The 26,423-nt window shown below is 42.1% G+C and overlaps 1 protein-coding gene across 1 annotated transcript in view; it reads right to left on the bottom strand.

Annotated features, from left to right (window-relative positions):
• The window catches only part of LOC311516648 (myosin-IIIa-like), a gene marked incomplete at its 3' end in the record, with an annotated part of 191,094 nt that extends 165,290 nt beyond the window's left edge, over nucleotides 1–25,804 (bottom strand). Inside the window, exon 1 of the mRNA XM_084620947.1 lies at nucleotides 25,724–25,804. Within this exon, the coding sequence (XP_084477073.1) occupies nucleotides 25,724–25,771 (48 nt within the window). The 5' untranslated portion in view covers nucleotides 25,772–25,804. The remainder of the gene's footprint in view (nucleotides 1–25,723) is intronic.
• Between the last annotated feature and the right edge of the window lie 619 nt (nucleotides 25,805–26,423).

Raw genomic sequence — 26,423 nt, 5'->3', positions numbered from 1 at the left:
AACCTGAAAGACTCAGGAAAGTAAAGACGTATTCAAGAAAAAAGTCAGCTAACTAAAAGGAGAATTATTTGCTGGAGCACATAATCTCCTCTTTTATGTAGTTATCCACTGATTATAGGCAGAGCAACATTAATGAAATCACAGGTGGCTTTCAAAAGAGAGTTGCATAATGGGGCAAATTTGAGGTAGGAGGAAAACATTTACATGAAAACCCCTATGGAAGAAAACCCATGTAATTTAATGAGGATGAAACCATTAAGGTTTTGTAGCCGTTGGGGTTTTTTGAAACCATCCTCTGGAACTCTGCAGTAAGGATATAAGACCTCCGATTTTTTTATGAAGGTTTAAAAATCCTATAGAAAAGTTACCTATTAAATTCAGAAGAGTGTCTCCATACCCATATACACTCACAAATTTCCTTTCCCATTCATTTTCTGTATCTCTCCCTACTATTCAAATATTTGTGCTTGACTAAGAGCTTTCTTCTTCAAAAACCAGACCTTTTTTAAATTCTGCCAAGAAATCATAAATCAAGTCTGTTGCCAGGGAAATAATTGTGTTGTTACAAATTTAGTCATATGACTTCTCCTGTTAGAGAATAGTCCGGAAAAAAGAAAACCTTAAGTTTGAAAACAAATAAAAAAAAAACAAAACTGACAAGCAAAATCCTGGAGAAAGATATCAGGGAGGCATTAACCATAGAATATTAGACTTATTACTATGTGTTTACTGGTATGCATTCAGAGCATGCAAGCACTGTGATTCGACTAACCCCTAAATTGGTGTAAGCGAGGGAGGGAGAATATTTCTTTGCCCTTTTCAGACTTGCACAGGTCAAGACACAATGTAACCCTAAAACAACCTTTGAGAGGAGACATCGTAAGATTAGGATTTACCCTAATTCGGTGCACCAACATTTTCCCAATTCTCAGATCTCCTATCCCTATTATTGGAGATAGGTTTAGGCCCAAGTATATCTTTCACAGTTTGCTCTGCAAAACAAAGTCAACAATAATGTCGCTATTTCTGATACTGCATCCTTTCGACATATGATTCGAATTGCCCTGACATTAGGTGAATGAAGGAGATATAATGGTGATGCAAGCTCATCACTGTCTCCAGGTACTAAAATATACCTCTCATGGGTTACTTCAGGTCATCACTGTTCAGAATTGAAACAATGGGCAAATTCAGCTATGCTGCAAGCAGGTGTGACTCCACAGTAGTCAAGGCAGTAGAAGGCAGAGTGTTTTGGAGGAATAAGCACAGAGCTAGGAGTCAGGGGTCCCTGGACTGTAATCTTGGCTTTACCACTGATTATCCATCACTTCTTGATTACTTTGATTAGCAGTAAAATATGTATCAAAATGGACAGTCCAAGTCCTTATAAGTAGACTTGAGCGTTAACTCCCGTTGAGCTGAATGAGGGCCCTATTGGTTCAGGCCGTCTGCAGACTCAAGTTGACATCACTGCATTGGTGACACTCATGTCCATCTTCAAGGGTTAGAGACGTGTTTTTTCAAATGAAAGCTTAGATTTTGGAACACAAATTAGCAGCCACCACCAAACAATTCCAGCTTACCAATTCAATCAGTTGCAGGCCACACAGTGCAAGCCAGGAATATAACAAAACCATCTTCAAAATACAGAGTAAAATTGTCAGTTATCTCAGTTGAAATTCTTCACCTTTTAATTTAACCTGATACGATCTCTACAGAAAAAAACAAAACAAAAAAAAACCCCACACAAGGCAGCAATAAGACCAATGTTGGTAGGAGGACATGCTCTAAAAGCCTGATCATCCAGATGGAACAGATAAATCTGTTACCATTTCTCTAAATATCAACTCTGCATAATTAGCAGCTGCTAAAATAACAGAAGCCAATTGAAGAAAAACATGGTATGCTCTATATACATTTATTAAATACCTTATGTTTTCAAACATAGCTTTCCATATTTGCTGCAAAACTATGTGGCTTTGTGCACTACATAACTAAGGGGAAAATGACATCAGTGAAATAGGCTATTACTATTTCCATCAGAAAGATGGGGGACTAGTCTACGTGAGCAAGATGGAAAAATATATTCATCAAAAGGAAAAGCTTTTAAAAGCTGCCACTAAGAGATCAGCATCCTGTCTCCTTTGGAGACAGCTAAACCCCACATTTATCTAAATTATCTTGGTAATATGACAGAGTGATTGCTCACTAATGGTCAGTAACAGTTTTCTTTGTCATTTTCCTTGTCATTACCTTCTCAGAATGAACTCCAGAATAAACTGCTTGTGTGCTGTGACTAGAATACAAAGCACTGTTACAACAGACACAATTTCTATCGAACTCATGTACCCACACATCAGACTTTTGACATTTCATTTATGAAAAATAATACCCTTTTATTGCATAGCCTGATGAGCTTAGAGATATTTTATACTTAAAGAGAAAAGAAGCAGTATTTACTTGGCACAAATGTCTTCTGTTTTTTCATCTGATATGATATACACTAGCTATGTTCTCTGCAAAGCGAAGGGTTTGCATGGATAGTTGCTCAAGGATATCTACTTTTCTCGATGGACGTTTTTGTGCTTTGTGGTCCATTCATCTGCATTTTTTAATTTGGATGTTTAACTCCATTTGCCCTTTTTCAATGGCTATGGAGAATCACTGATTATACAGTCAGTCTGAAACTCATTTCCCCTGCTGAGCCTGAGAAAAGCCCTTACAGAAGGCTGGTACACATGCAGGCTGATTAAGGGGAGGAAAAGGAGCCAATAAAGAGTAGAATTTTTCAATGCCTGACCTCCATTGTGTTTCTTTGTAATTAAATGGAAATGATACACTGAGTTGCAAAGAGGAAGCAACTGATCAAATCAAGGGGCGGAAGCACAGGAGCAGACATCTTCCCATCTCAAGCTGTCCAGCTTTAAAAAATGTCAGACTGAAAAAAGGAAGATTTAAAAGTCATACTATGACAGAGAACACACAAAGTTTATAAGTAGCTCACAAAATATTTAGGCCCAGCTCCTCTAGTGCAGTTGGAAAGCTTTGTGCTGTTCTATTAGGACACTGCTGCCCTAAAACCAGTTTAACAGTCCACAGGAAGAACTCCTCTCCCCAGGCATAAGCAGGCTCAGTGGCCTAGAGCTATCTCAGCACTTCTGACGCATTCTCACTCCCATTCGCTTGTACTAACTGGATGTTTTCAGGGCATTTCCGAACACTGATGACCCCAACTGCTGTAACAACCCCTTGACACCATGGCACCTAGTCAAACTTAGATCAACCTTGAGATTGCCTTAAATTATCCTGGGGACTGGTCCAGCACCCAGTCAGCTAAAGATGGGGGCAGGGAGCGCAAATCTCTCAAGATGTGCCATATGATCCTCCATTTATAAGCCAACTGAAATTCAAATGGGCTGGTAGCCATGCAGTAACAGCAACACCACATGTTGTTGTAGTGTCTCAGCTATGTACTGTTGGCCACCTCCATACTCTTGCCATACTGATAAAATACTTTGCTTTGCTACCGGGGCCTTGCAATAACGGAGTTACTAGCCATACCAGAAGGATCATGTTTTAGCTACACTTCCCTTATTCCTCTCTAGCAGTGTTTCTCAATGGGTGGGACACAACCCCCCGGGTATCATGAAAGGCACTGAAAATTTTCTCTTGTCATTTGAATAAGGAGCTGCCAACCTGGAACTGAGAAACATTGCTTTGTAATATTTCTAAGGACACTAATCACTGTGGTATTTGAGAGACCCTAGTTGAAGAGTTACATCTCTCTTAAAACAAGCTCTACCTCACATCACAGAATTTCCATGGACGCAAGGCTTCTAATTTCAACTGTCATCATATTGACCAGGTCCTGTACTTTGAACAGCAATTTATGACTGCAAAGCTCAGCTGTGGAAAACATTTAATCCTTATGCAGAACTAATTACTAGGAAAGGTTTGATTGATTTATTTCCATGTATGTGTTAGTATTCAAAGGACAGATTCTAATCTCTGATCCAGGACACACATCGCCATATCTGAGACTGAAATGTCTGCTACCGAGATGCTAAAGGGGCAAGAGTGCCCCAGCCATGAATATCCAGTTATCCCTGTATTAGAGGCAGATTTTTTAAGATGAGGCGAGGTAACCCATGTTCTGGCAACAAGGCTGCTGAACTTTGTGGGCCTTTACTAGAGTCACTTGACAGAGTAATTCAGACAAAGGCATCTTTGTTTATTCGGCTAAACAGCTGCTAATGCAAGGAGCTAGTGCTGCACTGATTAAAACAAAACAAAAACAGACTTGCATAAAATATTGTAGACCTTTATAAGGGGCCATTTTGTGCCTCACCCTGAGAAAGAGACTGACCTCACACTCAAATGTGTTAAAGCCTCACAAAAACCACTATGACAACTGGCACTAATTAGAATTGTTTGCTGGCAGTCTCTGCAGAGAGTCCAGGAATTGAATGGTAATGGCCTCTCCCACCTCACTGGAGGTGGTCTCCTGTGTTGAGCCACATAGGCAGGAAAGCCATAATTGCCAAATTTCAGACTTTATCAGAAAGGTGGATGAATTAAAGAGTTCAGGCTCCATAGCTTTCAAAATGGAACCTTTTATATTAAAAAATGGCAGGGGGAGAGAATGAGAGAAGCTTGGGCTTTAAAGCAGAGTCCATGTTCTTTCACGCATATATTTTTCACCCTGAAACACAGCCTAATTGTTTGCTGTATTTTTAGTGCCTGTGCAGATAGTAGATCTCTTTTGGCAGGGTATGTGTTTGAACCAGAAAGGAGCAGATGATTGGCACAGAGCATTAATAACTTTTACGTCCAGGCTTTGGTGCATCATTGGTTGTCACATCTACTCAGACTCCAGTTTCTTGTTTTAAAAATACCACTTACTGCCTCAAGACAAGCAGTCTCCTTGAGTGTTATGAAACACAGCAGCAAACCACTTCCACAAACTGAACTATGCACAAGCCTGAGATCATCAAATCATGCCTAGAGAAGGCTGGCTGATGCCCACGCATATGATCTGGGAAATCAGCACATCCTACGTATTTTAGATGAATCAGCCACTGCTGTGTATCTGTAGCACTTATCTCCTTTACATCCCAATTTCAGCACAGTCCTGTTTACGACCTACTATACTGGAACCAAATCAACTCTTAAAATTTCCAGAGGAAGGGAGGCTAATACAAAACTGAAAGCTGCAGACTTGTTGCTCTAAAGAGTCTAGGAAGGATTTAGAGTGGGAGCTCTACTACCAATTTTCAAGTAAAACTAGCATTATGTAAAATATTTTACATAATGCTGGTCTGTCAGAAATTGACTATCTGTCTGAAGATAAAGATCAGTTCAGATAGCCACAGACTGCTAGTCAGATTATTTTCACCATTTAGCCTTTCACTCCTGAAGCATGTTCAAATGTTTCAAAATAAAACATGGCCATAAATAGTCAATAAAAGTGTCATAAGGTGCTGCTAAAGTTCAGGAGTTTGAAATCAGCTCCCAAATTTCCCCAACCAACAATCGTTTGCATATGAGAAGCTGTTCTACTCTGTACGTTTTCCACTGTGTAGAATTCCTTTTGTATGAGAATGATTCTGCACATCCCAAAGTTTTGCTGTGTGCATCGAGTTCTTAGACACACTGAATATGTGTGTTTGTGTGTTGTACGAGGTGCCATTTCAAGTGACCATCCTTTATGGGTGAGCTTGTGCTGAGCATACCCAGTGCCAAAGCAGCAGTAATAATATAATACTTAGTATTTAATAATTTAACACTGGAGGATGATGGACTATCTTAGGTTTTAGTGCCTTTTTTAGTTTCATCTTGAGAAGATTTAAAGTCGCTTCCTCTATCAAGGTGAAAATTTCAGGAAGAGAAGCTGATTGCCTTACAGCCCAGTGCCAAATGTTACTGTAAATTTATCTTTGTGACAAGAGTGATGACATTGGTCATAAATTGTTTAGAGGTAAGTGATTGGTTGTTGCTATGATGGTTCTTTAATCAGCTATTTTATAGGATTTTTTTTATATTGCATAAAATTTCCATAAATTGGGGACATAAAATCACCTTAAGACCTTTAATTCACAGGATACGATGCCACCTTCCTCAAAAGTGTTTTAAAATCCAGACTTCTGATATTTTTGGGGTGGGGTCTCAGACTTTCAGTTTCTGTGGTATGTAAAATCCCTGTATGGTTTTTTTTAAATTGATGCTTGCTGTGGATGACCTCATTCAAACTAGATTGGGCAAAGCGGCATAGCTGTAAGTCAGGCCTTGCATCAGATGTGTCCAAAGACTTTGGAGGGAGAGGGCCTGAAAAGTGGAATAATAGAAGTTCATAATCTATAAGAAATCAAGGGTAGCCAAGACACTTTTTGGGTCAAGTCACCTGAGGGAAGACTGATGTTCCTGAAACCCTGAGAGGATCACCTGGGGGAAAGAAAGTCCAGCTTTTGATCAATCTGCCCCTGCATCTGATGGAGGCCCACTAGCACAAGCTACTATGCAAGGGGAACATCACCATCTGGCTCCTTGACCATAGTCTCAGCTCCTACATTGAGAGCATTCAGAAGACTGCAAGAGCTGAAGAGTTTGTGAACCCCTTGTCATCTTAGGTAACTTAGTTTTCCTTTTTCTATTATTATCTGGGGCATGTCCCAGCCCTTTCTATACTCTTTAATTTGAGGGCAGGGCTGGCTCTAGGCACCAGCAAACCAAGCACATGCTTGGGGTGGCACTTTTCAAGGGGCGGCACTCTCGGTCCCCCCCCCCTTTTTTTTTTGCTTTGGTGGCACTCCGTTTTTTTTTTTTTTTTGGCGCTTGGGGTGGCAAAAAACCTAGAGCCGGCCCTGTTTGAGGGTATGAAAATGTGACTGTGGGTTTGCCTGTGTTAGCATTCAACATCCACATGGGACCAGGGGATCATCCAATGTGGGACCAACATCCACCATGGGACCATCCAATGTGGGACCAAACTACAACTCCCATAATGCAGCTGAATGTCTTGTTGAAATGATTTGGAAAAAAAAATGTTTCAAGTCAGTTTAATGAAAAGAGATATGCTGATTTGAGTCAAACCAACAGAAAAGGAAACATTACATTTTTATTTTCCCAATGGAAAAAAATCAAAATATTCCCACAGAAAATTTTAATTTAGCAGAGACTGCATTTTCCATTGAAAAATCATTCCTATGGAAAATTTCCAACCAGCTGTAATAGGGTCTCTGAGTGTCTCAGGCTTGCTTGCGTATTTATGCACAGCTTGTTGCTTTTTCTAAGAGTTATTTATACCAGAAAGTAGAATCTCAATGAGCTGGAACCTATTACTGCTTCAGCAGATGTTTTGGAAAATTGTTTCCTGGCTGTTGATATGAGTTAAAATGACAAGAGAGTTTGGCACTGACCAGTGGAAGATTTCAAGGTTCTATCATTATCATGAAGCAAGTCAGGACCTATTTTATGTAGTAGACCATGCACAGTAACATGGGCCTGTAGCTACAATGGAAGCACACAACACCAGGTTAGTAAAGATGAGATCCTTTACACTATATCACTCTAACAGGGTACTAGGCCTTGACACACATGTCTATTCCCCATAGTGTTGGTTATAGCTCTTTGGCCCTTTAAGGCTTGGAGTTGTAGTTGCAGGGTACACACTTACACCTAGTCATATGCCTTATAAAACATCTCCTAGAGGGCTTCCTGCAACTTAGACACAGAAGCAGGCAGGGGAGACCTAGGGGTGGGGAAGGAACTAAGGACCTGGAAAGGGGCTCTCATCACCTCAGATGGAAGGCCTGAGAGGGAGACATCTAAAGGGTAGTGTCTGCTGGAGAGGTCTGTAAGGACTACGAAGCCCTGGAGACAAGAGCTAAGATAAGACCCCCAAGGGGAGGTGAGAGCGCATTGGGTTGTGTCCAAATCTTTATCAATAAAGAATGACTTGAGACGAGAACTGGAACTTTGCCATGGTTTGGAGAGTGAGATCACCTGCCTTGGCTGGTGGATCAGTCCACCAACATACGTATCTTGACAAAGGAAATCTGGCATCTGCCTAATATACTAACATTCTGGTTCAAAATTAAGAGAGAAAGACACGGTAATAAATGATACCTACAGTCAAATTCGGAGGTAGAGCTGAGGATGTCCATGTTGATGGAACTTACAACTTCTTGTAGACCCCTGAACACCAGCTTGGAGTCCCTTAGACACAGATTCCCCTAAAAATCATTTATAAGCTACACTCCTCTATATGTCATCTCTGAAGTTAGTTCAGTAGTCTACTATATCTGAAACAGAGACAAAAAAGGTCTGTAACTTTAATGCACAGGGCTTGGAAGAGCTAGGTGGTGTAGGAAAAAAAACTAAGAGGGCTAACACCTACACCACCATCTTCTATCTTCTCAGCACCTACATTAAACCAACTTGGACTCCTTCAGTCTCAAGAGCATATTCAAAATTACATTGCTTGTTTGGAAGTTGAATTAGATCTGAGTGAATCTTGACTTATCAACTCTTGTTTGTCTGACTGTTTACACACAATACCCTAGCCATGCTACATGATCACATTACAAATTTAAAAAAAATACAGGGATTGAGGGTCTTCCAAACCTTAGAAGTTTGGAGCTCCTTGCTGTACTGAAAGGTCAGAGAAGGTGTACCACAACTCACAGACTGCTGGAATATCTTTGGTTTCAGGATCTGTTAGCTGCAAAGTAAAGTTGGATAATTGGCCAGGCTGCCTAGTAACTGGGAGATCCTACCTTGAGGGATAAAAAAAAAAACATTGACTTTCCCAAGTCATTAGGATGCTGCCACCTCCTTCTTTTGCTTCCTTGCTATTAATTATTATTATTATTATTATTAGGTAAGTGCTGATGTTACTTCCAATTTGTTAATGGAAAAGCATACTGTCTATTCAGATCACTACCATGGTTTACTCTGGTTCATGAAGGCTATTGGGTGAGATACATCCAACTGGCTTGAGAGCTGCTTGATGAGGAGAACTTTCACACATGAACCTAATACCCAATATGCATCAACCCCTCATCTCCAGAAGTCAGAGCATGACATAATCACTGCCTGTTGCAAGCTGGAAAGGGAAATTTAGCTTTCTAAGTTTTCATCTGAAATGCACTAGAGATACTATAAAAAGTTTACTACTCTTCGGGGGTGAGGGGGAGAGGAATTGAATTTTTATAGGGAAAATATACTATTTAAAATATAAATAAAATACCCTCTTGACCTTAAACATTCACAACAGAATTGAATTATAATCTTCTTAAAAGTAACCTTTGTGCCATAACATTCTGAGAGATATTTTAGGACTTTATTGCCAAGGCTACATGAATTCAGAGAGCATATGATTAGCATTAAACCAAAAAGCATTTTAATCCCTTTGTAAACTTAAAAGGGTGCTAAGAAAATAAAATACAGTGTTCCTGCCCCTATCTAAATGAAACTTTTTGCCCAACAAAAGCAGGAAATTTTAGAGATGAAGAACTTGAAAGTTATATGCCTTAGATTTTGGTGTCACTTAAATGGATGTCTAAATCCTGAGCAACTCTATCCGCTTCAGTGAAGTTACTCTAAATTTGTACCAGTGTAATAGAGCAGAATCTGCTCCACAAACCTCAGATGTTAACCAATTCAGTGGTGGCTTATTTGCAGCTCTCTAACAGAGAAGCTTACAAATAAGTGGCTCAGTTCAGTAAGGTCCAGTTTACAAGTTGCATGCTACAATACAAACCTATCTTGTTTATTTTAAACAAATACACCAGTTTTAGTCCTGCCCCATTTGTTAATGTAATGAGAGAACCCAATAGAAATTACTGATTAAATCAAAAATGTTTTGGTACTACTGGCAAATAAGATTTTAGATTTCACGTCTTGCACACCTGTACCACTGATCAAAAACTAACCCAGTCATTTTAAAAAATCTTCCATATTTGCAAACTGTGCACATATGTTTTTGAAAGACTTGCTGTTTGTATTATTGCCCCTCTGTCCTTTGCCTTCCCCATTTGTAACCTCTTCTGTTATGTCTTTAACTTCGATTGTAAGCTCTTAGGTGCAGGGATTTCCTTTCACTGTGTCTGTACAGTAGCAGAAATATGCTTAATAAAACTACAAGTACTATTCAAAAACATTATAAGAGATATATTCTCCCATCCATGTACAGTAGTTTGCATGGCTATTTTCCATTACTGCTAATGGAAGTTGCATGCACTTCCATGGAAGACTAGATTTCATAGTCTACAGCATAGGGAGAGACAGACACAATCTAATGTATGTTTGGCGGATGATAGAGTGGGTCCCACTACTGCAGTATAAATAGTATACAATTATTTCCCTCCCCCCCAAGACAACTAGAATGTTACTTACTTTGAATGCTGGATTTAAAAAAAAAAAAAAGAAATATTTACCAGCCCCTTGACAGATGATGTGCTGCAGTATGACAGGTGCACAGATACTGTGGTAACAGGGCTACATGCCTACATTAGATAGACAGATGCAAAAACAGGGACTCAAGACTTTGGACCAGATCCAAAACCCATTTAAGTCAATGGAAAGACTCCTATTGATTTCAGGGGTCTTTAAATCAGGCCTTTTTCCCCTAGGTCAAATGGGATATTTATTCTTCAGCTGGTTGCCCTTTTAAACAAAATAGTAAAGGAAATATATTGATAAGAATGATATTTGATGAGGCTATTACTGCTACAGTATTCTACAGCAACAGAATTCAAACAGATTGCATCGTTTCCAGGGAGGCTGTCCCAAGGAACGTGGCCTGGCTCTGCAATGCTGTGTCTTAGTTTCCCTCTTTCACAGAGGGGCTCAAAAGCTCTACCCAGTCCACATGGTCTTAAAACATTCCCCTTCTGGAGGGGGATCCAATGTATTTAATACACACAGACATCCATATTTCATGTTGGCTTCACCCAACTGGCCACCAGTTTTGTGTTTCCAACGATTCTCTCTCCTTGACTCAGGAGTCCCCAGTCCCACTTCCTGGAGCTGGGTTATAATCCACATACTCACTTTCTCCTCTACAGGAGCCTGTCTTGTTCCCTGCAGCATTCACTGGCAGCTGCTTCTTTGAGTCAGCGGCAGCTTTCCAGACTGTTGTCCTGACTGGCATTTGCAGCCCTACCAACCTACCTACCTGGAGCATTACAGGCTCCCACTCAAACTCCTCACTCCCCCTTGGGTCTTTCTGGGTATCTCTGCTCTGCAGCTGGGAGCAAGCCTCCCAGCCTGGGAAGATGCACAAGACATGCAAGTCTTAGCACACTAAAAATAGCTGTGTGGATGTTTGACTCAGGCTATCAAACTCACCTGACCCTCTAGGCTTCAGAGCCCAAGCCAGAACATCTACATTCCTAGTTTTAGCATGCTAGCTCAAACCCCATTAGTGCGAGTCTGTCTACCTGGGCTGGGGTGCAAACATACACTTCTTTATATCCTTGGGCCTGTCCTGAGTTAGTCACATGACCTCATTCATTCTCACTCATCCTCCCCAACTGGGGAGAGGGGCTAAGCTTGTCACAGAGGAGGGGCTGATGCCTATCTCCCCATAAGGGGCCCAGCCACTCTGATAGTTAGATTCTGCCACCATTACTCATGTTTGGTATTAACTTACTTTGCAAGTGGGCCCACTGAAATCAGTACTGGATCTCAAAACAGGGTATTAAGACCCCAATCCTGCACAAACTTCTCCTTATTAGCCTAAATCTACACAAAGAACTGGTGATTTGCAGTATGTCACAGGGCAAGTACACCCTGTCCCCCATTGGGGAGGGGCAAGGGCATTGTAGCCTCATGGTTAAGTCTGGCTGACTACCCGTAGCCTCTGGGCAGTAGGGCCTAGTGGCCAAAGGCCATGAGGTTGCCTTTCCTCACAGAGTTATGTGGCCTAGTTGTCAGAGTACATGTGTCTGCCCTCTCCCTCAGGGCAGTATGGCCTTATGGCCAGAGTCAATATGGCCTCCCCTCTCCACAAGACTGTGTGGCCTACTGACCAGAATTAATAAGACTTCCCTTCTCCACATGGTTATGAAGCCTAGTGGCAAATCGGGGAGGTGGGCCACCACCTGGGGGGATGGGTGGCAGCCAGGGTAGGGTGACTCTGGCCCTCCCTACTCCACTAGGTCCCAGTCCAGGGTCCTGGCAGTGGCATGTGTGCTCGCCACTGAGTCAGCGGGGATCCGACCAAAACACACTGACTCCACCTGGCACAGTGACTAGCCCCTTGGCTACTTCCTACCTTGTCCCTGATGCAATGGCCCTGGCATCTCCAGGGTCTTTGGACTCTTCAGCCTGTGCAGCTCCTGGTGGCTCCAACCTTCCCTGGGCATCTGCAGGTGCTTGGGTATCAGGCTGGGTCTCAGCACCTCTGACTTCCATGGTCTAGGGCAGTGATCACCACACAGTCGATCATGAACAACTGGTCGATCCTAGAGGATCTCCCAGTCGATCGCGATCCCCAGTGGCACAGCGGGGCTGCCGCTATGGGAGGCCCCCTGCCTGCCCTGGCCCCACACCATTTGTAAAAGCAGTCAGCGCAGCTCCGCAGTCTCCCTCCACATGCTGCTCCTGCCTGCAAGCACCGCCCCTGAAGCTCCCATTGTCCAGGAACGGGGAGCTGTGGCCAATGGGAGCTGCGGGAGTGGTGCTTCCAGAGAGGGGCAGCACGCGGAGCCACATGCCCCCTGCCCCGCCCCACCCCACCCCATCCCCAGGGGCTGCAGGGGCACATTGGCCCCTTCCGGGAGTGGCATGAGGCTGGGGTTAGCAGGGAGCCTGCCTTAACCTCGCTGTGCCGCTGACTGGGAGCCACCCAAGGTAAGTGCTGCCCAGCAGGAGGCCACACCCCAACCCCCAGCCCCCTCCCAGAGCCAGCACCCTGTAACCCCTCCTGCACCCCAAACTCCCTCCTGTACCCCAAGCCCCAGCTCTGAGCCCCCTCCCAGAGCCAGCACCCCAAACACCTCCTGCACCCTACCCCTTCCCAGAGCTTGCACCCCTCATCCCCTCATCCCCTCCTGCACCCCAACCCTCTGCCTGAGGCTCAGTCCGGAGCCCCCTCCCACACTGAGAATCCCCCAGCCCAGAGCCTGCCCCCGCACAACCCCAACCCCGGTGAAAGTGAGTGAGGGTGGGGGAGAGCGAGCAATGGAGAGAGAGGGGATGAAGTGAGTGGGTTGGGGCAGATCCTGGGTAGCCCTTAAATTCAAAAAGTGATCTTGGGCATAAAAAGGTTGGAGATCACTGGTCTAGGGCTTCTACAGCTAGTGGGCTGGAGCCATCAAGGTGTGTCCTCCCACCTTGGCGGTCAGCCCAGATTGAGCTGAGTTACTCCCTTTTATATCGGTGCTCCAGTTGGAGCATGCCCAGAAGGGACAAGGGGGGTAGGGATTTCTCCTTACAGAGTGTTGGGTTAACCTTTTTTTGGCCAGTGCAAGGCAAGTACACGCCATCACAGAGTGCCTCAATTTTCAGGTGCTCAACTTCAGCCAACTTAAAGTGACCTGATTTTCAGAGCATGTTCAGCAGTCTCTGAAAAACCAGGCACTCAAATTACTAGTCACTTGAAAATTTAGGCTATTGACTTCAATGGCATTACTCATGTACAAAAAACTACACACATGTGGTGGGTTCAGGGCCTAAACATCAAGTGCAGACAAGTTATAAGCGTTTTCAACATTGTACAGAAGATTACTGGACTTCAATTTTTAAAAACACCACGTCTCAATAAGTTATTTCCCACATTGGAGCAACTTTCCATTTGAATGGGCTTTTTATTGTATAAACCAAAAATACTTATTTTACATTGTGTACAAATACTAGACTATAACCAATCATATCCATTATCCAATGTTTTTCTAGCAATCTGTGATGACAGGTCATATGTAAATAGGTCATATGGAAAGTATGGAGCATAACCAATAGTCCTATACTTCAAGAGTGAGTAACTAAAACAGTGAAGTAAAGCACAAAGCAAATCATAACTTCATAGCTGCTATAATACATCTTGTTAGAACAACCTTAGAGTCCATTGATTTTAAAATTGTTCTATACCAGGGTTTCTTTCATTTTTTGACAGTCAGGATGATTGCACTATTGATTTTCCCCCTTCAGAGTTGAGAAGATATGTTGCAGAAGAAGATTGTGACAAAATTGCAGTCCTTAAATAAATGAAGAAAGAAATATTACAGGTGTAATAGTATTATAGAAGTACTAATACTTCTGTTTTAGACAGAGATCTCAAGATGTAAATGAAAACCAACACCACCACAATGTTGGAAAGAGGGGTCATTCACTAGTGAATAACTCATTTTTTATTGCTAATGAAACAAAATCCTTTTTCATTGAACTATAAGCTTCCAAAGATGTCTATAGACTGCCTTCCATTGCCTACTTGAGCCTGTTTGAAAGGATGTTTGTATTCAGTGTGAACTCTGTCTGGACCCTTGCAGAGATCTACTGCATGGTGATCATGTGCGGTAGAAATAATGAATACAGAAGGCTAGATTCTTAGCTGCAGCTGAAATATACTTGGCAGAGCTGAGGAGAAGGACAAGGTAGCTGCTTTAAGACACCTTTGTGGTTTCCTAATCCTGATGTTGCAAACATCCTGGCCACTGGTGTAAATCAGAATAGCCCTGAAGTTGCTCTAAATTATGCACAGCTGCCAGTGGCCTGGAGGGACCTTGTGGCAGCACTCCAGCAGTATAATCTTTTCTTCTGCAGTAGCTGCTGATTGCCTCCTGAAAGGTATTTAGCACCCTCAACTCCTAAAAAAGCAATGGCAGTTTAGGGTGCTTGGCAGGGTTAGCCACTGAAAAAAATAAAAAAAGCAGCACTCTCGGCATCCTGTTGTTCCTCTCCACCTGCACTGGAGAGCAGAGATGGTTTCCCAGTGTGTTCCGAGTCAACTGTGGCCCTTTCTTGGGCTGGAGGAATTTGGCCTAATAAGGAATAAAAGCATGACGCACCTTTAGAGTCATACAAAGAGAACCCTATCTTGGCTGTATGCTTGGAGCAATAGAATTCCATGCCTGATGAGAGAGCAGCCTGTTTTCCTCAACAAGGAAAGCTTGAGATACAAAAAGTGACTTCATGATTCCTAAGAAAATCAGCAGCCATCTGATCTATCCCATTAAAGCGCAAGCCAGAAAAGCTCCTCTCTCTGTACTGGTGCCTTGTATTAATCAACAGCAATCAGCGTTAGCCAGATAAAGGGAGAGCTTATTACTGGTTACGCAAGAGACAGTTTCTTCCAGGTAACAAGAAAGCAGGGACATTGCTTTGGCATAAAAGAGAATTACACTGTGGTGTCATCTACCTGATATGGAAGACAAGTGTGCAGTATGTAATGACAACTCTAAGTGATATCAAATAAATATTTAAGAGAATTGATCTGGAGAATGATCCTGGGGAAATCTCATGCGCTTACAGCATGGATGAGTAGCTGTACAGGAATGAGCCCTCTGAGAACTCAAAGCAAACTAAGATGACACTGAATAGGTCACAGTGAAGCTCCACAGACATTTCAATAAAATTACATGGTCTGCAGTATCAAGGAGTGTTGGGGAAAAAAATCTGTCAATACCAATAGAATTATTAACCTCTATCAGAATTAACAAGAAAGAGTAACTGCAGAGATCCACCAAGGCAGACTGTAAAATGGCCTTATCAAGAAACAACTAGATGTTGAATAAGGTAGATGGGCCACTTTTCCAAGTATGTGCCAGAAACTTTACAGCTGGAGTGGTAACTTAGTACAATATGTGATGGTAAAGTCCATGGGGGACTGTCATAAATATAAAGGGAAGGGTAAACCCCTTTGAAATCCCTCCTGGCCAGGGGAAAGCTCCTCTCACCTGTAAAGGGTTAAGAAGCTAAAGGTAACCTTGCTGGCACCTGACCAATGAGGAGACAATATACTTTCAAAAGCTGGGAGGAGGGAGAGAAACAAAGGGTCTGTGTCTGTCTAGTTGTCTTGGCCGGGGATAGACCAGGAATGGAGTCTTAGAACTTTTAGTAAGTAATCTAGCTAGGTATGTGTTAGATTATGATTTCTTTAAATGGCTGAGAAAAGAATTGTGCTGAATAGAATAACTACTTCTGTCTGTGTATCTTTTTTGTAACTTAAGGTTTTGCCTAGAGGGGTTCTCTATGTTTTTGAATCTAATTACCCTGTAAGATATCTACCATCCTGATTTTACAGGGGGGATTTCTTTATTTCTATTTACTTCTATTTTTTATTAAAAGTCTTCTTGTAAAACACTGAATGCTTTTTCATTGTTCTCAGATCCAAGGGTTTGGGCCTGTGGTCACCTATGCAAATTGGTGAGGCTTTTTATCCAACATTTCCCAGGAAAGGGGGGGTGCAAGTGTTGGGAGGATTGTTCATTATTCTTAAGATCCAAGGGTCTGGGTCTGTAGTCACCTAGGCAAATTGGTGAGGCTTTTTACCAAACCTTGTCCAGGAGGTGGGGTGCAAGGTTTTGGGAAGTATTTTGGGGGGAAGGACGCGTCCAAACAGCTCTTCCCCAGTAACCAGTATTAGTTTGGTGGTGGTAGCGGCCAGTCCAAGGTGTAATATTTTGTACCTTGGGGAAGTTTTGACCTAAGCTGGTAAAGATAAGCTTAGGAGATTTTTCATGCAGGTCCCCACATCTGTACCCTAGAGTTCAGAGTGGGGGAGGAACCGTGACAGGGACACTCTCCAATATTCTAAGCACAAAGTGGACTTAAAGCATCTTTATATGGCCTGCAGAGGATTCTCCCTCTGAAGAGGAATGCTCCAACGGCGTAGCTGCTTCCTGCACCCAACACCTCCACCTCACTTTTGGCAGGGAATGAAAATGTGTTATAGCAGTAGACATGATACATCTTGATTTTAGTAGGGCTTTAGACATCGTCCTGCATTACAGTCTCATAAGCAAACTAGGAAAATGTGTTCTAGATGAAATTACTATAAGGTGGGTGCACAGCTGGTTGAAAAACTGTACTCAGAGAGTAGTTTTCAGTGGTCCACTGTCAAAACGGGAGGATGTATCTAGTGGGGTCCCACAGAGGTCAGTGCTGAGTCTAGTACTATTCAATATTTTCATTAATAACTTGGATAACAGAGGGGAAAGTATGCTTATAAAATTTGGAGATGACACCAAGGTAGGAGGGGTTGCAAGCACTTTGAGGGATAGGATTAGAATTCAAAATGACCTTGACAAATTGGATAATTGGTCTGAATTCAGGAAAAAGAAATTCAGTAAAGACAAGTGCAAAGCATGGAGGAAAGAAAAATCTAATGCAGTGGTTCTCAAACTAGGGCCGCCGCTTGTTCAGGGAAAACCCCTGGCGGGTCGGGCTGGTTTGTTTACCTGCCATGTCCGCAGGTTCGGCCGATCGCGGCTCCCACTGGCTGCAGTTCACCGCTGCAGGCCAATGGGGGCTGCAGGAAGGGGCGCAGGCTGAGGGATGTGCTGGCCGCCCTTCCTGCAGCCCCCATTTGCCAGTGGGAGCTGTGATCGGCTGACCCTGCGGATGCAGCAGGCAAACAAACCGGCCCGGCCCGCCAGGGGCTTTCCCTGAACAAGCGACGGCCCTAGTTTGAGAACCATGATCTAATGCACAACTACAAGATGGGGAATAACTGGCTAGGTGGTAGTATTGCTGAAAAGGGGGATTAGAGTGGATCACAAATTGAACATGAGTCAACCCTGTGATGCAGTTGTGAAAAATGCTAATATTCTGGAGCGTTAACAGGAGCATCATACGTAAGACATTGGATCTAATTGTCTTGCTCTACTTGGCACTAGTGATGCCTCAGCTGGAGAATTGCGTCCAATTTTGGCCACTACACTTTAGGAAAGATGTGGACAAACTGGAGAGAGACAGAGGAGAGCAAGAAAAGCAATAAATGTTTAGAAAATCTGACCTATCAAGACAGGTTAAAAAAACTGGGTATTTTTACTCTTGAAAAAACAGTGTTATCAAGTCTACTTCCCCCTGACCCTCCCCAGTCTTCAAATATGTTAAGGGCTAGGGCTGTCATGGATTGTTCTCCACGTCCACTGAAGGTAGGATGAGAAAGTAATGGGCTGAATCTCCAGCAAGTGATATTTAGGTTAGATATGATTGTGACAGACTGTACGCTTATGTTTGCCACTTTTAGAGAACTATGATAAATTTTGTACAAAGTATGCCTTGTGAAGTATTATTTGAAATTTGCTGATCATTATTGTCCTGGTAAAATGTGTGTGGCAACATTGTGTGTAAAGTTAAGATTCTACTGTATTATGTTACTAAGGCATATTCCAAATTTGGGGAAGCAGCCCAAGCCAGTTCCTCTGAGACAAAAGGCAAACAGATGCCCAGCCAGGTGTCAACAAAATCAATTGTTGACTCACCTGGGTAAGCAGCCATCAGCCATTCTTTGGCGGGAAGAGGGGTGTGAGCAAGAAAGTTACATCTTGGCAAACAGAATTGCTGTCACTTGAATCCCAGCTGGAAATGATTCTAAAAGAAGAGAAATACTATAAAAAGGGAGAAAAAAAGGCCACAAATCACCTCTGTCTTCTCATCTCTACTCACAGCATCAACAACATTTGAAAAACAAAAGGAGCATCACTGTACAGGGGGAGGGACCCTAGCTGAAAGACCCAGCCGGAGTACTGTAAGCATATGGTGAGATAAATTTGCTTTGCTTTGAATTTCCTTAGCTTGGTAAGTTAGGTATTAGTTTGCATTTTACCTTTTATTTCTTTGTAACCAATTCTGACTTTTATGCCTGAGCTTGTACTGCACAGAAGGAAAGAGCTGGGCAGTACAAGATGCACATTTCTGGGGACAAGTCTGGGACTGGGAATTTGCTGCTGTATCTCTGTAACATAATGCAGGAGTGGCTGGCTAGAAGCACTCACAATTCACCTGGGAGCGCTTTTGCATACTGGAGACTGTGTGTGAACAGATCAGAAATGGGTGTTCTCACAGTGAAGGAGTCTGAAAGGTAACCCAGGTTAGAGAACTAAGAGGACACAGCTGTTCAGCAATCCAGATTGTACCATGGGGAATGTCACAATGAGGAATAACTTTCTAACCATACACATAGTTAAGCTCTGAAATAGGCTTCCAAGGGAGGTTGTGGAATCCCCATTATTTTTAAGAACAGGTTGGACAAACACGTCTCAGGAATAATCTAGTTTTACCTGGGTGTAGGGGCTGGACTTTACTTCTCAAGGTCCCTTCCAGTCATACATTTCTGTGAAGGCCAAGGTTGTGAGGCAGGGAGTTAGTGTGAGAAATAGGTCTGACAAATAGAGCTACACCCTATTCTCCACTGGCTTACAGTCTCATCAGGTACGCTGGCTGGGCCAGATCCTAGCCAAACTAGCAGAGAATCTGGCCCCCTTTCTTTAAGGAAATTAGCAAATCCCATTTATGCTGAACATAACACCCACCTTAGTTCATAACATTGTAATTTAACAAGAATGCAAAAACCATCTGAATCCAGGACCCAATTTCAAAGGTTAAATTATTAACAATTAAACATCTTTTTATTTTTCTTGATTATCTCCCCCTTCACCACCACATCACTTTAAAATATCTTGCCTTGCTTTTAAAGGCCCTAAGGAATTATACTCCTGCCTCCATTTATGACCTCGTCTCTCATGTCACCCCTGCTTCTTCCACTCTGCCAACAACTCTGGCCTCAGCATCCTACTTGTCTGCTTCCCCCACAACAGTCTGTGCCTTCTTCAGTGGTTACCCCATATATGAAATGCCTTCCAGTTGCACCCTGCAAAACCACACTCTACCATATTCTCACCATGAACTTGTGGAAGGGAGTCTGGAAACATAATGCTTCTCTCTCGGGGAAAATCAATGTATCATCTCTTGTGGTTTCCTGTTGATAAATAGGTTACTGCCATCTTTAACATCATGCATTTTAATGTAATGGGCACCTGCAATTGTATCAGGGAAGCTGAACAAGTACTTCATGAGGAAAATACCTATACTTCTGCTATTTAAAGAAACAAAGCAGGTTTTGACTCCCTGAGGAAGGAACACAAGGAAGGAGCTGGTGGAGGTCTCATGTCCTATTATTAGGAAGACACTCAACTACAAAAGAGACATGGAAGTGTAAGAGATGAACGCACCTACTGAGTTGGATTGCATCACAATCAAGTTAAGGATGAGGTGCTCAGAACTGTTAATGTCTATCATCCTGATTCCAGTCTAATTGATAAAGAGAAACGTGCGATAGCATTAGGAAACTTCAGCCACACAATTATCTGTGGAGATTTTAATTCCATAAGTGAAGTTGGGGGCTTGGGGGAGGCGCGGAGGAAGAGAAAATGACTGATGCAAATAGAATTTTACTAGAGAACTTTGTCACTGAAAATTATTTAGTTGTTGTTGTAGCCATGCTGATCCCAGAATATTAGAGAAACAAGGTGGATGAGGTAATATCTTTTATTGGATGAACTTCTATTGGTGAGAGAGAAAACTTTTTGAGCTTACACAGAGCTCTTCAGCATTAGCTATAACTCCAATCAGCGGCATGTCCATGAGCTTGGATTGTTTTGAAGGATGCTGGATCATTGACCTGCACTCACTTGTTGGAGTAGGAAGATAGTGAGCTCTCAATTGATAAACAGGAAGTAGAACTTTCATATGTTGACTGTTCGCATTTCACAGACACACTTGAGACCATTATTTTTCAAACATCATGAAACAACCTTGAGGAAGATCTTAAGGTCTTTTGAATCTGCTGTGCAGAAATCATCTTGCCTCTTGAGATGCTCTTTTTTCTGAAGAAACGGGGTCCCACATTAGCAATGATACTGGCATAGAAAATCTTTTTAAGGAAAAGAAGTTTGATTTGAGGTTGAATGGAATCCCAGAGATAAGAGGCCAGAGGAAAATAGAACGAAGTTTTGAAAGAGGTCAGTATGAAAACAGCTGAATGTAGACTAAGGCATTGGGAAGAGATTTGTGAAAGTCTGGATCCTCACAGAGGAAAAGATTTGGATTTAGATTTAGATGATACTGAAGAAAATTGAGAGCAAAGAAATGAAGACTCGTAATCTAACCCCCCCCCCCACCAATAACCTGAAAACTGGGTGTGCAGAGGCATTAGATGACAAAGTCTGTGAATATGCTGGACAGACATTATACCAACACTAGTATGCTCATGTACAAAGATGAGGATAGAGCCACCAAAACATGCAAGACAGATTAAGCAGAGTGTGAAGGAGCAGAGAAACTGCAGCCTGGCACAGCAGGGGTTAAAGAAAACCTGTGGGTTCAGCTAGCCTGCCCCATTTTACCTGCAGCCAATGCCAGGTCTGGAGCGGGGAGAAAAGAGGGAGCCTGGCTCAGTTGGGGGCTGACTGGTGAGGAGGCAGAAGCTCTCTGTTTGCCTGCCTGCCTGCTGCACAGATGAGCAACCTGCTAGCCAATGCAGCTACTGGAGGCTAGTAAGTCTTCCCCTGCCACCGGGAGCCTGCAGATATGCCCCAACTGCAGAGTAACTGGCCCACTGGGGCCACACCACAAACTAAAATGACTTTCATCGGAAGCAGCCCAGGAAAACAGGTCCTGAATCCCCTCCGACTGGGAGAAAGATCCATCTCCCCTCTTAGGGGGTTGAGTGACACAGGACCCTGGGTCAGAACCTGGTGGAGAGGAGAGGGAGGGGGGTCAGGTCCCTCTACAGCCCCCCCCGCCCTTCCAATGATCCAACCACTCAGCTGCCCAACCACTAAAGGCCCTATCACACAGACAAATAATCTGATGTGCAGACAGATTCAGCTGAGTACCCTGGCTTCAGGAAGCTCTCATACATGAGCTAGAAGATGCAACAGAGAAGCTCAAGCCAAGCATATCCTCTGGACTGGACCATATCTATGGCTATATGGTAAAGCACTTTGGGAAGAAGGCTAAAGCTAGGTTGCTGGACATCATAAACAAATCATGGACAAATGCAAAGGTACCTAACTGCTGACTTCCACCATTTATTTCTTCCTAGAACTTGCAAGGATCCCTCTTCTCTGGGCAGCTATTGAACTGTATCTTTAACCAGTCACCTCTGTAAGAGAGTGGAAAGAAAGGTACAATCAAGGCTGAGAATCATAGAATATCAGGGTTGGAAGGGACCTCAGGAGGTCATCTAGTCCAACCCCCTGCTCAAAGCAGGACCAATCCCCAATTTTTGCCCCATATCCCTAAATGGCCCCCTCAAGGATTGAACTCACAACCCTGGGTTTAGCAGGCCAAAGTGCAAACCACTGAGCTATCCCTCCCCCCGTCTGTGGTGGCTTCTAAAAGAAAGGAAGCTAGAATGTACCCAAATGGCATACAAGTCCTTGCACTTGCCCTTGCACTTCTCAACTATGAACGTTTGTCTTTGGTCAACTTATTATTGATGGATTTCAAGAAAAGCCACCACAGTCATCTACAGGAGTCTTTTTGGATCTCAGTGTGGCAATTGTCTGAGTGTGGCATGATAAGCTCTTAGTGAAACTCAATGAGACGGGAATCTGTGGCAAAATGCATGACTGGATAAGAGATTTTCTACAGTACAGGAAAACAGTAAGATTAAATGCTACTCTTTCAAAGACCAGGCCAATCAGGATGGGAGTTTCTTAGGGCTCAGTTTTAGTCCTCTTCTTTTCCTGCTGTATTTCTCTGAACTATAAGGCTACTTGAGATCTGTGTATGTACTGAGGTTTGTTGACTCGCAGGTGGCAAGTTCATCAGTTCCTTTAGAAGAAACCAGAGTGCTATCAACAATGCAGTTTACTTTACAAATGCAAAGTACTCCACTTAGGAAGGAACAATCAGTTGCACACATACAAATTGGGAAATGACTGCCTAGGAAGGAGTACTGCGGAAAGAGATCTGGGGGTCATAGTGGATCACAAGCTAAATATGAGTCAACAGTGTAACACTGTTGCAAAAAAAGTAATCATTTAGGAATGTATTAGCAGGAGTGCTGTAAGCAAGATACGAGAAATAAAAGATCCTCTGACTGATATAAAAATATCTTGGAAATAACATTCACTCTTGAGACTGCAGAGAGGGCACACCTCAGGAATGAAAAATCAATAGAGATCGAACCAAGATATGTCAACTTTTCTAGTTGTGTCAGGAGCAGGCTTTAACACCTACCCATTCTTTTGAGCGTGATATTGTAAGGAAAGTGATGATCTTAGATTTCACTCCTTGGATCAACAAAGGACCCTGTAAGAGTCACTGAATTCATTCTCAATCTTCATGGATTGATATGATTATTGTGTGACAAGACAAGACAACACCACTCTGCCCTCTCTGAGGATAGAAAATCCATCCACAGCTGGAACTTGAAATAGTCAATTTTGCAGAGGAATCCTGAATCATTTTCAGAAAATCACTTAGAAAAGAAACACTTGGGAATATGTTCCCATTACTCAAATGTGTGCATGACGTGCTCATTTTAGAACAGATTATTTCAGTCTGTGACAGACCATTACAATGCCTGCCTTCACCTTTCCCTTTGCTTTATGCATCTTTAAAATCATTGAATAATAGTCTTAAATGCTCACTTAACCCGATCAAACTGAGCCCAGCAAATCTACCTCCACTCCAAAATGCAAATCAAATAATGACTGGAAAATGAAAGTAAACTACCATCTCAGTTTGTGTGTGTGTGTATAATAGCTCAATGCAAATAACGGTCTCTAGAATGTGTCCTAACACAGATCAATACCTATAATGATGCTCCAATAACTCCTCATGCTCCAATAACTACTGGAATTGAATGGTAAGAAGCATACTGGACAAAGAGTAAAACTGCTTTCTCCGGGGGGAAAAATGAATAAAAAGGAATTCACTTTAAATGAAAAGTATTTGAAGCTAAAGGACTAAACCAAATGGCTGTTGAATAAAAAGGGTTACATGCATTAATGAAAAAGCTCTCACAAATGGTTTACAACTATATGCAGACCATAACATAAACCATAAGAGCACCCAACCAGATTTTAAAATATTTTTATTAGGTGCTGCTTAACTGGTGTGACATGTGCAATATTAGTAGAAGTGAGGTCTTTTCCCTCCTTTGCAATTAGACAATTACATTTTAGTTCCTAGTTAAGAATATGATGATTCTCCCTACTCTAAGTAGATATGTGAGAGGGCTTTGTAACAAAGTAATTGGAGAAACCATTGCCCCCACCTCTCATTTAATTATGAATTAAAAATTGGTCAATTTCTAAAAAAAATATGGCCCAGTTATACTTTAAATTCACAATTATTTCCCCACACTTTTAATGCAAGAGCAAGATTTTGCATAAAGAGATTTGGGGCACGCAAAAGGAAACAGAATAAAAAACATTCACAAGAAAGTGAATGAAATGGACATTGAGTGTCTCATTGAGTGTCTATCTGAAAGTGTAACAAGGAATTACACAACTCTAGGCTCCTACTTTTGGATCCAAATACAGATTGGGTCTCTAGCATTACAAGGCATTTTCTCATAACATGGAAATAGAAAACCGATCATATCAATTCTACTGTTCAAATCTGCAATGAGAATGTTAACTAATGCAGGAAGCTCTGTCAGTAATAATAAAATAAAATAATAATAATAATAATAATAATTAAGAATTAAAAACAATCCCACAAACACACACTTCTTGAAAATTGTACAGATTGGTCAGACTGACTGTCAGGATAACATCAGATGTTTTGCACTAAGCATACAAGTGAATACACTATTACACCTATCTAATACCTGATCCTACTCCCATTATCGTCAATGGGAATTTTTCTGCCAATATCAGTGGAAGCAGAATCGGGTCCCTGGTGGTTCTATCTTGATCTAATCACATCTAACACATCACTTTCTAATTCAGCAGTGAAGGACAAGTGTGCTTTTGTTTGTTTTGATGGTTTGAAGAATTTACCAGTTTTATTCATTCTCAATGGGAATAAAGTAACCCATTAAAGCTAAATAACTAACACAGAAAGCAAGCAAGATCTGTTTCTTTTTCAGGATCTACCTCCAATCACCTGATCACACTGCCAGTTAGTTCTTCACTGTGTTTCTTGGCAGTCAGCAAGCAACAGCAGAGAGCAAGAACCAGCATGAGAAGTAGCAACTTGGGAGAGAAAAGTGAGTAAAATGATTTCAACCGAGAAAGTTAGAGTCTAACATAAATAAAAGAGAAACTGGGGTTAGAAGCTAAATCTTAATGAAGGGAGGCAACTCAGATTACTGACACTACAAATTGGAATAAAATTACATCATACAAAAAACATCGATGAAAAGTGACAAGGATGCAAGTGAAAACATTGAAATGAGACAGGCAACTACTGCGGCATAATTTAAGAAGAGAGGATCAGAGGTAAAGCAGAAAGCAAGATGCAGCTGACCCAGAACTGAATGGGAAAATAGAGTAAAAATAAAGTGAAAGCCCAGTAAAAATAAATTGAGATGGAAATAAATAGAAATCAGTAGGTAAATAGAAAAGGGAAAAGAGAAAAGAAAGAAGGTGATTTTAATGGTACTTTGTAGAAAGTGAAATTAAGTACATAGACCGATGGGGAACATTTTAGTATTCTGCATTAGTTTTCACTGAAATATACTTTTGATTGACAGACAAATGCTATTGTTATTTAGAAAACAGGCAGGTTGTTTTTACCACCCTGGAGGTGCACTTACAAAGTCTTCTATATGCTCACATCCGCGTTTGTAAAAGAAAGAATGCATCTGCTTGCATCAGATTCATCAGCAATAGCTATTGTATTGAGCAGGCTACAAGCAGCTTGCAGCAAACTACAGTTTATACCTACCTGAATTTTGACAGTCTCTTCTATACACAGGGGAGGGAACAGAGCACAGATCTGTTTCTGGAACACCCACGAGGGAGTGGTTTACCTTACCTTGTATATACCTACAGTACCACTGGATGTCACTGTTGCTTCATGAAAGACAAAAGACAAAAGCTGTACCAGTGCCTATGACATTTCGTAAGAAGCTTACCTGTTATCTGGAAGATTTTTCCAGAAGGACCAATGTTATAAAAGTAATATACACTATTGCAGAGTACTTTACAGTGTTTATTTGCCTTTTATGGCACTTTATCAATCATTCCCCTCATAAATTGTTTCTTTCTGTTACAGATATATTGTTTAGCATATACTGAAGTTTGCTCATATTGTGTTTCTTCACTTTCCCTTGTACCAGCTATTGAGGTTTGTGTGGTTTTTTGTTTTGTTTTTAATTATTGTCTCCCTGTGTGGGGAACAAAGGCTTTCTCCACCTGTTACATCTGGTCATGTAGGCTGTGAGCCTCTTTGAGGCAGAGACTTCTTTATTTGTCCATACAGTGCCTAGCAGAATGGAGCCAAGAACATTGACT

Source organism: Lepidochelys olivacea (genome assembly GCF_965140295.1).
Source record: "Lepidochelys olivacea isolate rLepOli2 genome assembly, chromosome: 2".
NCBI lineage: Eukaryota > Metazoa > Chordata > Testudines > Cheloniidae > Lepidochelys > Lepidochelys olivacea.
Note: the sequence above shows the minus strand (reverse complement) of the source record. Positions and strands in the feature narration are given on the sequence as shown.